Source organism: Gobio gobio (genome assembly GCF_949357685.1).
Source record: "Gobio gobio genome assembly, chromosome: 12".
Classification (NCBI taxonomy): domain Eukaryota; kingdom Metazoa; phylum Chordata; class Actinopteri; order Cypriniformes; family Gobionidae; genus Gobio; species Gobio gobio.
Window position 1 is genome coordinate 6,662,880 of NC_137105.1, and position 13,814 is coordinate 6,676,693.

General features: G+C 36.9%; 1 protein-coding gene across 1 annotated transcript in view; it reads right to left on the bottom strand.

Annotated features, from left to right (window-relative positions):
• prdm1c (PR domain containing 1c, with ZNF domain) overlaps positions 1–13,798 on the bottom strand; it is a gene marked incomplete at its 3' end in the record, with an annotated part of 13,946 nt that extends 148 nt beyond the window's left edge. The window contains exons 1-7 of the mRNA XM_079832211.1: positions 13,676–13,798; positions 12,382–12,586; positions 7,639–7,761; positions 5,850–6,111; positions 4,792–5,594; positions 3,368–3,496; positions 1–281 (exon numbers count right to left, since the gene is read on the bottom strand). The exon at positions 1–281 is cut by the window's left edge and continues 148 nt beyond it. Coding sequence (XP_079688337.1) covers positions 1–281; positions 3,368–3,496; positions 4,792–5,594; positions 5,850–6,111; positions 7,639–7,761; positions 12,382–12,567 — 1,784 coding nt within the window. The 5' untranslated portion in view covers positions 12,568–12,586; positions 13,676–13,798. The remainder of the gene's footprint in view (positions 282–3,367; positions 3,497–4,791; positions 5,595–5,849; positions 6,112–7,638; positions 7,762–12,381; positions 12,587–13,675) is intronic.
• Positions 13,799–13,814: the final 16 nt, after the last annotated feature.

Here is a 13,814-nt window from a genome sequence, read left to right on the forward strand (position 1 = left end):
TCCTCATTGGCTGAGTCCAGCTGAGAGGCGGAGCCTGTGGCGCTGGAGGCGGGACAGAACTGCTGGAGGTGGATCTGTAGGCTGCACAGGTGTGTGTACCTGCGAGGGCACTGCGGGCACTGGTGTGAGCGCGGAGCGGCGTGCAGGCGTCGGTGGAGCCGCAGGTGGATGTGCTGGGTGAAGCTGGCGAAGCACTGCTTACAGACGTACGGCCGTTCACCTGAGTGCAGCCGCAGGTGAGTCTTCAGGTTACTGCAGCTGCTGAAACGCCGGTTACACACCTGCACATGAGACACATCACAGCAAATGAGATCTCCTTTGTGTCTCCTAGGCCCTGTTTTGGTCGATCGGATCTCAAGTTGACCCCTGTTTTAACCCGTCTCTTTTGTCCACTTTCAACCACTTCTGTCCTGATTTCTTCGTCTATGGGCTTTTTCAGATCGTTCGATCAAATGGACAAAATAAGCTCACACACTTTACATATGAACGTGAAAAACACACGGTGAGCATCAGCTTTCGTTTCTGCTCTGACAGCCGCAAGACCAGCCGACCGCTGTGAGTGTGTGTTAGAAATCAGGACTGGTGAGAGAACATTGAGCTTGGGACGTTTTTCATCTTCAAACCAAACTTGGGTCTCCAGCCGACAAAGTTTAAATCTCGTCTGGCTAGCGCGCTTCCCATGATGTTAGGTCAGGGGATGGCCGATACCAATCATTTTCTTTTCGATCCGAGTACTTTCAAGACCAGTATCGTCGATATCGATACCGATACTTTAAAAATTTTAATTTGAGTGATTTTATAATACATTTTGAAAGCCATCGTTATTAATATTAAATAAACAGCAATAGACATTACTCCTTTTTTTTACATTTATTTAAAAGGACTGAACATTATTAATCAAATAAACATTTAACAATTTATATAACAAAAATGTAACGTCACACAAACCATTTTCAATGAATAATCTTTCTAAATTTTTTCCCCAAAAAGGTTTTTGTGATGGAACAAGAGCATGATGAAAATGTTCCTCTTGAACCGGTTTCTGATCAACACTCTGATCAACGCAACGAAAGTCTGTGATTTGCACTGAAATCATCTATAATATAATACATAAACCTGTGTTACAAGCACATCTTTCCCATCTTAAACTATCAATCTTTCCCATGTTCAACTATAATTTATTTAATAAACACATTTTAAAAGTAAATAAATACAAATTATGAATATCCACCATAAGATACCAAGTAGCCTAATATAAAAATATATAGACTAATGAAAAATTGTAAAAGCCTACTGTTTAAATTAAAATGTCCAGTAAGTTATTATAATCAGTATATTCTTCATGAAATACTGTATTTAATCGTCATATCTGAAACAATCTGTATTGTATAGGCCTAAAGCATAAAATAAATATACGTGACTAGACTATTTTATTCAAATAATTTAATTTATGTAATCATCGCTTGGTACCTGGATAATGCCTGCCTCTGAAAGGATTCTGCTAAAGAACTCGGCCTCGAGCCAGAAGATCATGAAGGTCGTGACTGTGTTACTTTCTCTGCTCGGCTCAGCTGTACTACTTCGTGCTCTTTAGGGTGTTTAACGTTTTGTTGCTTTGTCACTTTGTGGTATTGCCACAATTGCGAATTGTTTGTTGACAAATGTCACATGAAGCTTCATCGTTGTTAACTGGAGTGCAATAAATCAAGTCATGACCGCAGCAATGAGTGTGCTGAGAGATTGTGGTGCTTACCGCTGTGCCGCTGACATGAAAACATGATAAGCACAGACACAGTGGAGGAAGAAATAGTTCCCATTGACGTTCATATTTAACCCTCTGGTGCTCTTCGTTTACGGGTTGCATTGGTTGTCTTCCCGGTCATAAGTGACCGGACACCTACAAATTAAACTTCCTCCACCCCAGTAAAACCAATGCAATTTATTTTTCTTCAATAATATTTTTTCTTTTTAATTTTGTATTTTGAGATGATTTGATGGTATTTTTTTTATATTTATGCAATAATTATGGTATATTTTTGCCATTAAATGTTTTTTTTTTTTTTAAATGTTTCTCATTAAAAAAATTTTTTTTTAATTATTGCAGTATTTCAGGTTAAAATAGAGACTAGGCCTTCCAAATAAATTTTTTGAAGGCAGATGTGCACCCTCTTTTGGAATTATTTAAGAAATCGTGCAACCATGGGTGTAATCACTAGAGGTCTCTATGGAGAGGCTTGAGAATTCCCTAGTTCTATAAATATATAATATATATTTAAAAAATCTCAAAGACTATTTATTATAAAGTTTTAGATAATTTTTGTTGTTGTTAGAAATATAGATTTTTTCTGTGAATTTGTGTTTTTGCAGATTTCTCATTCATTTCCTATGGTGTCATTTTTGACCGAAGAGCACAAGTGGGAGTATTTTTTTTACGACCATTTAGCATGCTCGAATCATGCCCTAATTTTTTTTATGTGTTAACATGCCTAATGCTAGAAAAGTCACCAAGTTTCATATCATTCTGATGAAGCTGTGATTTTTTTAAAAAATTCCAAATGTGGTTCATAGGTTCAGATTTTCATAGGTGTGTGTGTGAGTGGATGTGTCAATATCACACTCTTGATGTTTCACCCCTTCACTGCTGTGTACTTTTTTTCAGCATTGTGGCCGATTTGTAGATTGTACACACAAATATTCGGTGAATTTTTGTGTTTTTGCCGATTTCCCATTCATTTCCTATGGTCGGTCATTTATGACCGAAGACAATGAACGCTACTTTTTTTTTACGACCAATTAGCATGCTCGAATCATGACCCCAATTTTTTTGTGTGTTTACATACCTAATGCAAGAAAAGTCACCAAGTTTCATATCATTCTGATGAAGCTGTGATTTTTAACATTTCAAAACAGAAAATGTTCCGGTCAGAAATGACCGAAGAGCACCAGAGGGTTAAGTAAACTTATATACTATATGGCCTACTACTACTATAATAAACATATTCTAAAATCACTTGTTTAAAATAAATCCCAGGTAGAATCGATATTTCAAAGTGAGAATCGATACTTTCGATACAATGCCAGTTCTCTAGGATCGATCCGTCCATCCCTAGCCACTGGTCAGGAGGCGGAGATTAGGTCGTATGCATTCAACCACATGAGCGTTTACACTGCAAAAGCAATCCGGTCGGATGAGTTTTTGACTACCTCTGGAAGTGGTCGTAAGTGGACAAGCTTAAAACGGTTTAGGCCTTGTTTACACCTGTATTTAGCACCGTCCACTTGTGATCCGATCGACCGAAACACATCTTAATACCAGGAGTAAACAGAGCCCTAGAAAGCAACGAGCTGTTCCTCTGAGTGTCCTTACATGGCATCCGTGTGGTTTCTCTCCCGTATGAACCTGGATGTGCTTCTGAAGGTGAGCCAGCTGGCTGAAATTCCTTCTGCAGATGTCACACCTGTACGGCTTCTCACCACTGTGGACCCTCAGGTGCACCTGGAGAAAGATATTTAGATATTTAAACTACAGTTCAAAAGTTTGTGGTCCGTAAGATAAAATTTAAAACTTTTATTCAGCAAGGAATCATTACATTAATCAAAAGTGACAGTAAAGACCTTCATAATGTTATAAAATACAAATAAAATCTGTTCTTTTGAACTTTCTATTAATCAAAGAATCCTGAAAAAAATATAACAGTTTCTAAAAAATATGAGGCAACTGTTTTCAACATTGAAATGTTTCTTGAGCAGCAAATCCTCATCATATTAGAATGATTTCTGAAGGATCATGTGACACTGAAGACTGGAGTAATGATGCTGAAAATTCAGCTTTGATCACAGGAATAAATTACATTTATAAATATATTCAAATAGAAAACAGTTATTTCAAATTGTAATAATATTTCACAATATTTCAGTTTTTACCGTATACAGAAGAGACATATTTAAAAAATCTTACCGACCATATATTTTGGAATGAGGCCCTTAAAGGGATAGTTCACCCCTCAAGTTGTTCCAAACCTGTATGAGTTTCTTTGTTCTGCTGAACACAAAAGAAGATATTTTGAAGAAGGTTTGTAACCAAGCAGATAGAGCAACCATTGACTACCATAGTAGGGAAAAAAGACTATGGTAGTCAATGGTTGCTCTATCTGCTTGGTTACAAACCTTCTTCAAAATATCTTCTTTTGTGTTCAGCAGAACAAAGAAACTCATACAGGTTTGGAACAACTTGAGGGTGAGTAAATGATGACAGAATTTTCATTTTTGGGTGAACTATCCCTTTAAGGGACATGATGATGAAAAAATATAAGATGCGAGGAAAAAATCTATTTCAATGTGTTTGATTTAAAAAATGTTGTGTTCCCCCAAAAAACTTTCAATCACAAAGAAATCAAAGGTTTTGCAAGCAAAAGCAAAGTTTAATGGGTGAACCCGAAAGCATTGGCATTCATTTTTCTTCCCATCTCATCATTTTTTACATCACCATCACCATTAGGGGTTCCATAATACATGTGTGTATATATATATATATATATATATATATATATATATATATATATATATAGAGAGAGAGAGAGAGAGAGAGAGAGAGAGAGAGAGAGATTACTGTTATAATAATATTCATTATGATTTAATATTACATTTTTATATCATTTCTGTCTTGATTTTATAAATATCTAATGTGAAGTGGTTTAACCATCAAGTAAAAATAATAAAATCATCATCTCTAACAGCTTTTATTGAACCGCTGACACTATAGAGATTCACAAAAGAAAATAATCCATGTACCTTCAGGTTTGACAGTTGACTGAAGTTCTTCCCGCACACATTACATTCATACAGGATCTTTCCGTTCTGTCTCTGCAGTGGATACGGTAAAGCCTTGTAACCTACAGTCTGCCGCTTCTGGGCGCCATGAGACTCTGTGCCGGAGGAGGAGGAGGAGGAGGAGGAGGAGGAGGAGGAGACACCTGGGGAAGCCACGCCCATCTCAGGTGAGTCTCTCTTGGATGTGATGTCCTCAGCTTCGGAAACTTCAGCAGGACAGGGATCGGTTGCATTGCTGAGTGCTGGCGGTTGGTCACGTGACATCTTTGTTAAGTCTTTAGGTTTTGTCTTTCTTATTGTAGAGTCTCTCACATCAATTTTGAGGTCACCTCTATAGGTCAACCCTAATGAAAGGCGATTCTCTTTGGAAGTTTGACTCAAAAGAGATGGATACATGTGGAATGGTGGAAGGGGAATATTATGGGACATGTGTGCTGCTGTTCGGCCAAATCCCATTGGCTGATGTGAAGGCACGTATTGAATTATAGGCCATATATACCTTGGCATAGAGGATTGTGGGATAGCAGGGGAGTATACATACCCTCCTACATTTAAAGGAATGTCAGAGATGCTATTAGTGATCAAAGATGGAGGTAATTTAGGATTCTGCAGGTCTCTGGTCACTTTTTCCCCGTATTTAGATTGTGTGATGGTGCTAAGCGGAGTTTCGTTGTGATCATCAGTCCAGGGATTCAGATCCAGGATCTCAGTGACGGTATAACCTCTCTTTCTCTTCCTCACTTGATCTTTATCCTGAGAATGAGCTAAAGATGGAAACATTGGAGTGAATGATTCAAATAAATCAAAAATCCTTATATTTAGTTTAAAACGATTCAAAATCACATCACATGGTGAAACAGACTTTCCAATGAAATTAAATGTGCAAAATATAGTCAATGAAGTTCAATTTAAGGCTAGTAAATATATACAATATATTGCTAGTAAAACATGTTTTAATGTATTTGTATAGTACTCTTGACAATCAGAATAGCATGAAATTGACCGTGGCTGTCACTCACGTTGTGTGGGAGGTGGCTGCTTCAGATAGGCAGTTCTGGGGCTGGTGCTGATTGGCCGCTTGTATTCTAAGCTCCGCCCCACTAGTAGCTCCTCCCCTGGCATTAGATCCTTCATTGCATAGAAGTAAATCTGCATCCCAATTTGGAATCCGGCAAGATTCTGTTGCCAAGGAGACGGGGCAGAATTTACAAAGCACATCCAATTGCTGTCGCTCCCGTCCTCACACGACAGGAAGTGATGTAATCGCCCCTCCGAGAAGATCTTAGCAAGAAAAGAAATCAGCATTGACATTTTATCAGAAGATTAAAAGTTATGCATTAAAGTATCAAGTTGTTTTTTTTATTTTTTATTATCCATATACAATTTTTATGTTGTATTTTCGCAACGTATTTATGTTGGTGTGAGCAATAGTAATAGCTATGCATAGCAAACACCATTAATAAGCACTCTGAGTGGTTTAGGAAATGAAACCGCATGGCATTAGACTTCAGCTCTCAGATTTAAAGAGCACATCTACTGGTGCGAGCGACTGTGTGAAAGTGAGAGGTTGTGGTTTAGCTGTTGACTCAGTCTTTTAGCTGCTGGTTGAACAGCCCAGCCCGTCTGTTTGACCTTACGACACCTGTTTCTCTCTCTCGCTATCTGTCTTTTTTTTCTCTCTTTCTTTTTTCAGTTTGGTTCATCCTGTCTAATATTGAACCTAAGAGATTGGACTTGCACATTTATGAACTTTGCATGCAATGTAGTCATACAGAGATCAAATTCATTTAGAGAAATATTTAGCCCTCTAAATTCAATTTTCAGGGGCTTTTTTATTGTAACTAATCATCTTCTGTCAAATACTTTTTAATCTACATATGATCATAAACATACTGTATAGTACCATTCAAATGTATCTTATACTCACCAAGGCTGCATTTATTTGATCAAAAATACAGTAAAAAGAGTGATATTATGAAATCTTATTACAAGTTAAAGTAGCTGTTTTCTATTTGAAAATGTAATTTATTCTTTTCAGCATCATTACTCCAGTCTTTCAGTGTCACATGATCCTTCAGAAATCATTCTAATATGATGGTTTGCAGCTCAAGAAACATGTATGATTATTATCAATGTTAAAAAAAACAGATTTTTGTGGAATTAACATTTTGCCAGGATTCTTTGATGAATAGAAAGTTGAAAAGAACAGCATTTATTTGAAATAGAAATATTTTGACACATTATAAATGCCTTTACTGTCACTTTTGATCAATTAAATGCATCCTTGCTGTATAAAAGTATTAATTTATTTGAAAAAAAAACAACAGTCCTACTGACCCCAAACTTTGAATCAGTAGTGTTTATTATGCATTGTATATTACCAATAAAATCAAAATATTTTGTACAAGAAATGTCCATAATATTACATAATTAATTTTGCCCCGTTCATTTCTAACCCTGCGCAGATGATTTTATGCAAAATACTAAATACATTTCTAAAGTGTGAAATTCAATGGAGCTGCAAATGCATAAGAATGATTTATTAAGGTTTTCTGGGAACCTTGTTCTCAGTTTGTGTGTGCTCGCTCCTGTCAGCCACTTCCTCGCTGAGTCAGTGTGTGAGATACGAGTGTGTAGCTTTACTGGCACATGCAAGCGAGAAGCAGTGCGTCAGAGAAACCCAACATGAGCACACACAGCCCTGAAACATGACTGGTAAATATGAACCTCAATGACTCAGAATGGTTCTCGATCGCACACTAACACACACACTTCTTATCTTTCTTGCTTGCACATCTGTTGACATACCATCCAGATGTGTTTCCGGTTGATGTTTGCAGATATATCTTCAGGGTGGAGATGTTCTCCCTGCAATGGGCCGAACCGGGTCCCTACAGGAATGACCTCTGTGGTGAGAACACCCAGCACCTTCTAACAACACAATAGCAGAAAATCAGAAAGGCATTACATAAAAAACTATTTGCAGCAAAGCCAACGTGTGTGGTGATAAATTAAGCCCGGACTACAGATGATTACTGAGACTTTTCAAGCTGACCTTGACAGACAACGTGACTTGACGTTATGTGTGTTTGAAGCTATGTGTGTCTCTGTGTGTGTGTGTGTGTGTGTGTGTGTGTGTGTGTGTGTGTGTGTGTGTGTGTGTGTGTGTGTGTGTGTGTGTGTGTGTGTGTGTCAGTATCCTTTGTTGAAGGACCGGACGATCATGAGGTGAGCAACTGGGGAGATGAAATGACCATCTGACAGACAAACTGAAGAATAGGAACTGAGATTTGTGACATTAGTGGGTCACTTTGTACCTGAACTGGGATCTTGGTTGTCATCCGGATAATCAATGGAGACATGTTTCCGACTATCAGGCCATATGTGGAAATGTTCTACATTTATCTATGCCTTAACCAATCAGAATCAACCTGACATGATGACATAGGGTAGTCTAGTGACCTATGTTAGAGTATAATTGCTGCTGTAATGAGTGTGTACGCAGGGCACAGTGTGACTTCTGCGGATGAAACTGCAAACTATTCTTCAGTAAAATTCTCTTCAAATGACTGCATCTCTGACTCCTGGGGCCAGTTGTTCAAAAGTAATCTAATCAGATTTCGCCAATTGGATTGGATCTAATCTTGAAAATGGGTTCTTCAAAAGAAAAAAGGATACTTTTTTTTTGTAAGATTGGGATATATTTGATCCAAAAAATCTGTATTATACAGACTGATCCCAGCTGATGGGTGGATTTCAGGAACAAAAATGTATTAAAACGTTAAAATAGGTAAAAACAAAAACACAATTCACATTTAAATGCTCATGCACAAAATGCTCCATATTTCAAAGTATTCACTGTAGGGGAGTTTACAGTTACGACCCAAAGACCAGATATGACGAATGAAGACCAGGGGCCAGTTGTTCAAAAAGTTTCAAAAATTTGGAAATCCCATGTTTTGCTATCCAGGATCAGGTAATCTTACTTTTGTGCTGTTTTTTCAAAGCAAAATTGGATTGATCTACCAGATCCAGATACACAATTTTTCAACATTATTATTATGTAATATACGCACACATATTTTTTATTTTGCTCTTGATTAGTTGAACTGTTAAAGTAATACATTAGAAGTAGACATTAGGCTACTATTAAGCCTTTCGGTAGCCTGCAGTAAAGTAAAAAAGAGATTTTGGCGCCATAAAATAATCCCCACACAGCGGTAAATATCAAACAAAAATATTATATGTGATTTAAAGTGTTTTTTATCACTGTTTGTAAACTATATTGGCACAATCATAAGAAATGACTCTTTTTCTCATGGTGAACTTTTCTGAGAGAATGCAAAAATAATATTGAAATATTTTTTTCTCCCCATCTAATTTTTTTCATCACCTTGTCTCTTTAGGGGCTACGTAGATCACTATTAATCCCAATTTGGTCATCTGAAAAAGTGTGTATCTGGATCTGGTAGATCAATCCAATTTTGTAAGATTACCTGATCCTGGATAGGAAAACATGGGATTTCCAAATGCAAATCTGATCCAGATGAAACTTTTTGAACAACTGGCCCCTGGTCTTCATTCATCATATCTGGTCTTTGGGTCGTAACTGTAATCTCCCCTATAGTGAATACTTTGAAATATGGAGCATTTTGTGCATGAGCATTTAAACATATGCTGTATTTTATGAACTCGGTATGTGTCATCAGCACCATGCCTTGAAGATACTCAAAAAGTTGAGTCAGGGCCACCTTTCCAGATCTCTTGAGTCATACCCAGAACAATGATACCAATTATGGCATATTTGGTCAAAATTGCTGTCTGCCATTTTGAATTTCTTTGAAAACCAATTTTTTTCAAACTCCAATTTCACCAAACTCGGCTTAGATCATCTTCAGCCTAAACCAGATGTGATGGCATGGTGCCAAGCTGATATGAGGCTGTAACTCTGCAATGCTTTGGCATATTGACAAACTTTGTAGTGTCATTGTTAAATGTGTTTTAATGTGAATTGTGATTTTAGTGATTTTAGTGCATGTATAAAGTCAGTTCTTCTCAGGTTCATTGCACAGTAGTTCATCACATTTTTACACATGCATTGGTTTATCATTTCAAATCTTGCAAACTTCTGTTTTATTGTGCTTGTGATATCATTCTGCAACGCACTTGTGTGCGGATATATGTGAATGTTTTTAAAATGTTATAGCCATGAATAAATAAAGGATTTTTATATATATTTTTTAATTCTCGAGTGCCTTAGCCTCATATGTTTTTTTAAATTCCAGTGTTATTTTAGTATCATTGAGATTATTTTTATATATTAATATTTGATATATAATATTTAATTCGTTTTTAGCTACATTTTAAATAATGTTTTAATTGTTTTTTGACATTTTTATAGTTTAAAAAAAATGTATTTAGTTATTTATTTTTAGTTATTTTAAGACTAAATAAAAATGAGAATGAAAATGATTTTTCTTTTTGTTCCACTCTTGAAGTCTATGACAGCCCATAGTACCATTTGAGGGAAAAATGGAAACAAGCATGTATAAACCCTAATTAAACAATTTAATAATCAACTAAAAAGGGATTTATAGCTGTATGATATTGATATTACGCTGTAGCCACATTGGACCGGTGGTTTGGAAAATGGATGCATGATTCAGCTGCCGCGCCATCTTCTGGTTAGACGCGGCAATTTATTCTGTGCACGACTCTCAGTGCATTATGGGTATTCTCTAGCCGTTGAGAGCATAGATATACATAATAAAGGCTAGATGTCTCATCCGCGCCACTGGCCAATGGAGGTCGACGTCCGCACCTGGCAGCCATCTTGTCACAGTCAGCTCGCTCACTTGTAACGTTGTGTTTTAATGGTGCATGTATTTTTAAAATTTATTTAAAATGTTCTGATTTTCAAACTGTTTGGTTTGTTATAAACGTCAGAGATGTAGCTATGACAATGCATACTTATGAAATTATTCATAATTTGTTCAAGCATCCAGAATTATAGCCACGTTAATAACGTTTGTAAGAAACCAAACCATTTGTAAATCCGTCAAGATTTCAGCGAGATAAGAGTATTTGTGTTTGTGCAGATCACTCGCCTTACATCAGGTACCACAGAGCCTGTGACAAGATGGCCGCCGGAGAGGACGTTAGAGACTCCGGCGTAAGACATCTAGCCTTTATTATGTATATCTATGATTGAGAGTACATCAGTTGTACACTCGTTATTGCGGTGCATTATGGGATTGAATGAGTGCAGTGCACTTGATAACACCCACTATGTTTTCGGACACCCATTAAAAATGGCTGTCCCTTCAAATATTGCCCTTTTTAAGGGTATAGGGGGGCGATTTTGGACACAGCCCAGAGCAATTTTGTCTCTAACTCGCCAGTGGTCCACCTGATCACACACATGCATCACGTGCCTGTCCAAATTTGTACGTTTATGCTAATAACTTCAGAAACCGTTGGGCTAGTAACAACATTTGTTCCTTGGCTGAAGAAGATTTGATTGCACCCTATGGTGTCATTTTTTGGTCATGAAAATTTTCACCAAAATTGGCTCAGATAATCTTCAGACTGTGATGAAATTTTATTTTTTGAAAAAAAAAAAAAAAAAAACTTCTCGAATAACACGCAATCGAATTTGAACAATAGCATGCCAAAATTGTATCTCTGCGATGACTTGGCGTATTAAGACCAAACTTGGTACATGTCATCACAAGCATGACCTTTTGGCACAGCGCCACCTACTGGTCAAGATATATATATATATATTATACATATATTTTTATTTTTATTTTTTATTATAACTTATGAATGGTTTGCCGAAAAATTTATGTTTGGATTCAATGCAGCATACCTAGTCGAATGATACCCAATTTTCCCCTGTCGCCCATTTTGGGCATTGGGCATTTTGAATTTAAACATATGCTGTATTTTATGAACTCGGTATGTGTCATCAGCACCATGCCTTGAAGGTACTCAAAAAGTTGAGTCAGGGCCACCTTTCCAGATTTCTTGAGTCATACCAAGAACAATGATACCAATTATACCATATATGGTCAAAATTGCTGTCTGCCGTTTTGAATTTCTTTGAAAACCTAATTTTTTCAAACTCCATTTCACCAAACTCGCCTTAGATCATCTTCAGCCTATACCAGATGTGATGGCATGGTGCCAAGCTGATATGAGGCTGTAACTCTGCAATGCTTTGGCATATTGACAAACTTTGTAGGGTCATTGTTACCTCACACTGACCACACCCACTGAATTTGGTAACAGCGCCACCTATTGGTTAAATAAGCAATTAAATCATATTACATGTGACTGAATTTTTCAGCCATTTTGACTACAATCATCTAAAAACGTCTTTAATTACTCATTGTTGCAGTTGGTCTGATGCTCCCAGCCATGCTTGCATAACCCATCATGCCTTTTTTGAGCTTGGCCTGTATTTTATTTCCATTAACCTTTATTTTATTTCAATTTAAGCATCCGTATATATATTTGTAGCCACTGTACATGTATGAATGTGTGTACCTGATTGTGATGTGTAAATCGGAGGTTTCTGGGTAGTGATGTCCGGACTCTGGTTTCCTTCCACCCATCAAAGTCCATCTCACATCGATCTTTAACATGACAGGTGTGTGTGTCATCCACACACTCCTCAGTTTGTCCTACAGTGATGCTCTTGTTTGCTGTGCTGTTGAGTGTTTTTGATGGCATAATAAAGTTGAGATTACACCTGCGTATGAGACAGACAGAAAAATGATACACATAAAGATCAGTGTAAGATTATTTTTATGTATTCCCACGCAGTCGCTGGGGTGTTCTTGCTACTGGCAAAAATGACATGCATGATTTAAAATAGAAGTTTATACAAAAAAATATTATAGTAATTGAATTTACTCATCATTGATTCATCATTGGAATCATTATGATATAAGCAGAACAAAATGTAAGTGATGTAAGCTTGTTTTCCAGTCACTAACTGACCAACATTTCCATTAGTTAACTGAATGTGACTGAACATCTGAATCTTTTACTCTGAGGAGTCACAAGAAAATGAGAAACTGAAAAGACAAAACACCAATGGCCAAGCTAAGAAGAATATTTATTCTAAGAACATCCTATTGTATAATTTTGCAAACATTATGGGAATTTTAATTTAGAAAGTTCTCTGAATATTCTGAAACAAATTGTAGCATTTAAAAAACAAAACATTAATTTCATGAACTATGCACAAATAATGTGTTTGTGCAAACATCATTAAGGACCAGTTAACTTTGAACAAACTGGAAGAACTAAAGTTCATAACGTTGAGAGAACCTTGCAGGAACGATCTAATAACGTTCCTTGTTAGCTGAGCTGAGGAAAATGGAGCTCAAATGGAGATTTTCCAATAATGTCTCAATAATACTTTGCAAACAAAAGCAAAAAACCTTCAGCTGCTCTCTACATTCATTTTATAGCTTTATTCTGTTACTGCACTGCAAATCAACAAAGACTTTTAGTAATTATATGAAACTCTATAAATGAGAAACTAATGAGCAATACAGACTGATCTTTTTTATTCCGATCTGATCAAAAGCACACATTTGACATTCTACATGTCGTGTCAGTTTGATGTGGGAATTCAGATGAGCTAAGCATTAAGAATGAAACTCAATAAAAGATTAGAGTTCTCGCTCACACACACAGAGCTGTAACCACAACACACGTCTGACCTGGAGAGGTTTCCTTCAGACTGAGCTTCAGCTGATTCATACGCCGCTCACACAATACAGACCTACAGAGCAACTGCATGTTCAAATAGAGTAAAATGCAGACTTACTGTGATGGTTTGAGATGAGTCAGTGCGAGTAGGAGGAGGTTGCAGTCGAGCAGTCTATCTCTGTTCTCTCTCTTGAATGTGTAGAAACCTTCGTCTTCATTCAGACATCATCACTTGACAAACTCCACCCTGATGTCTT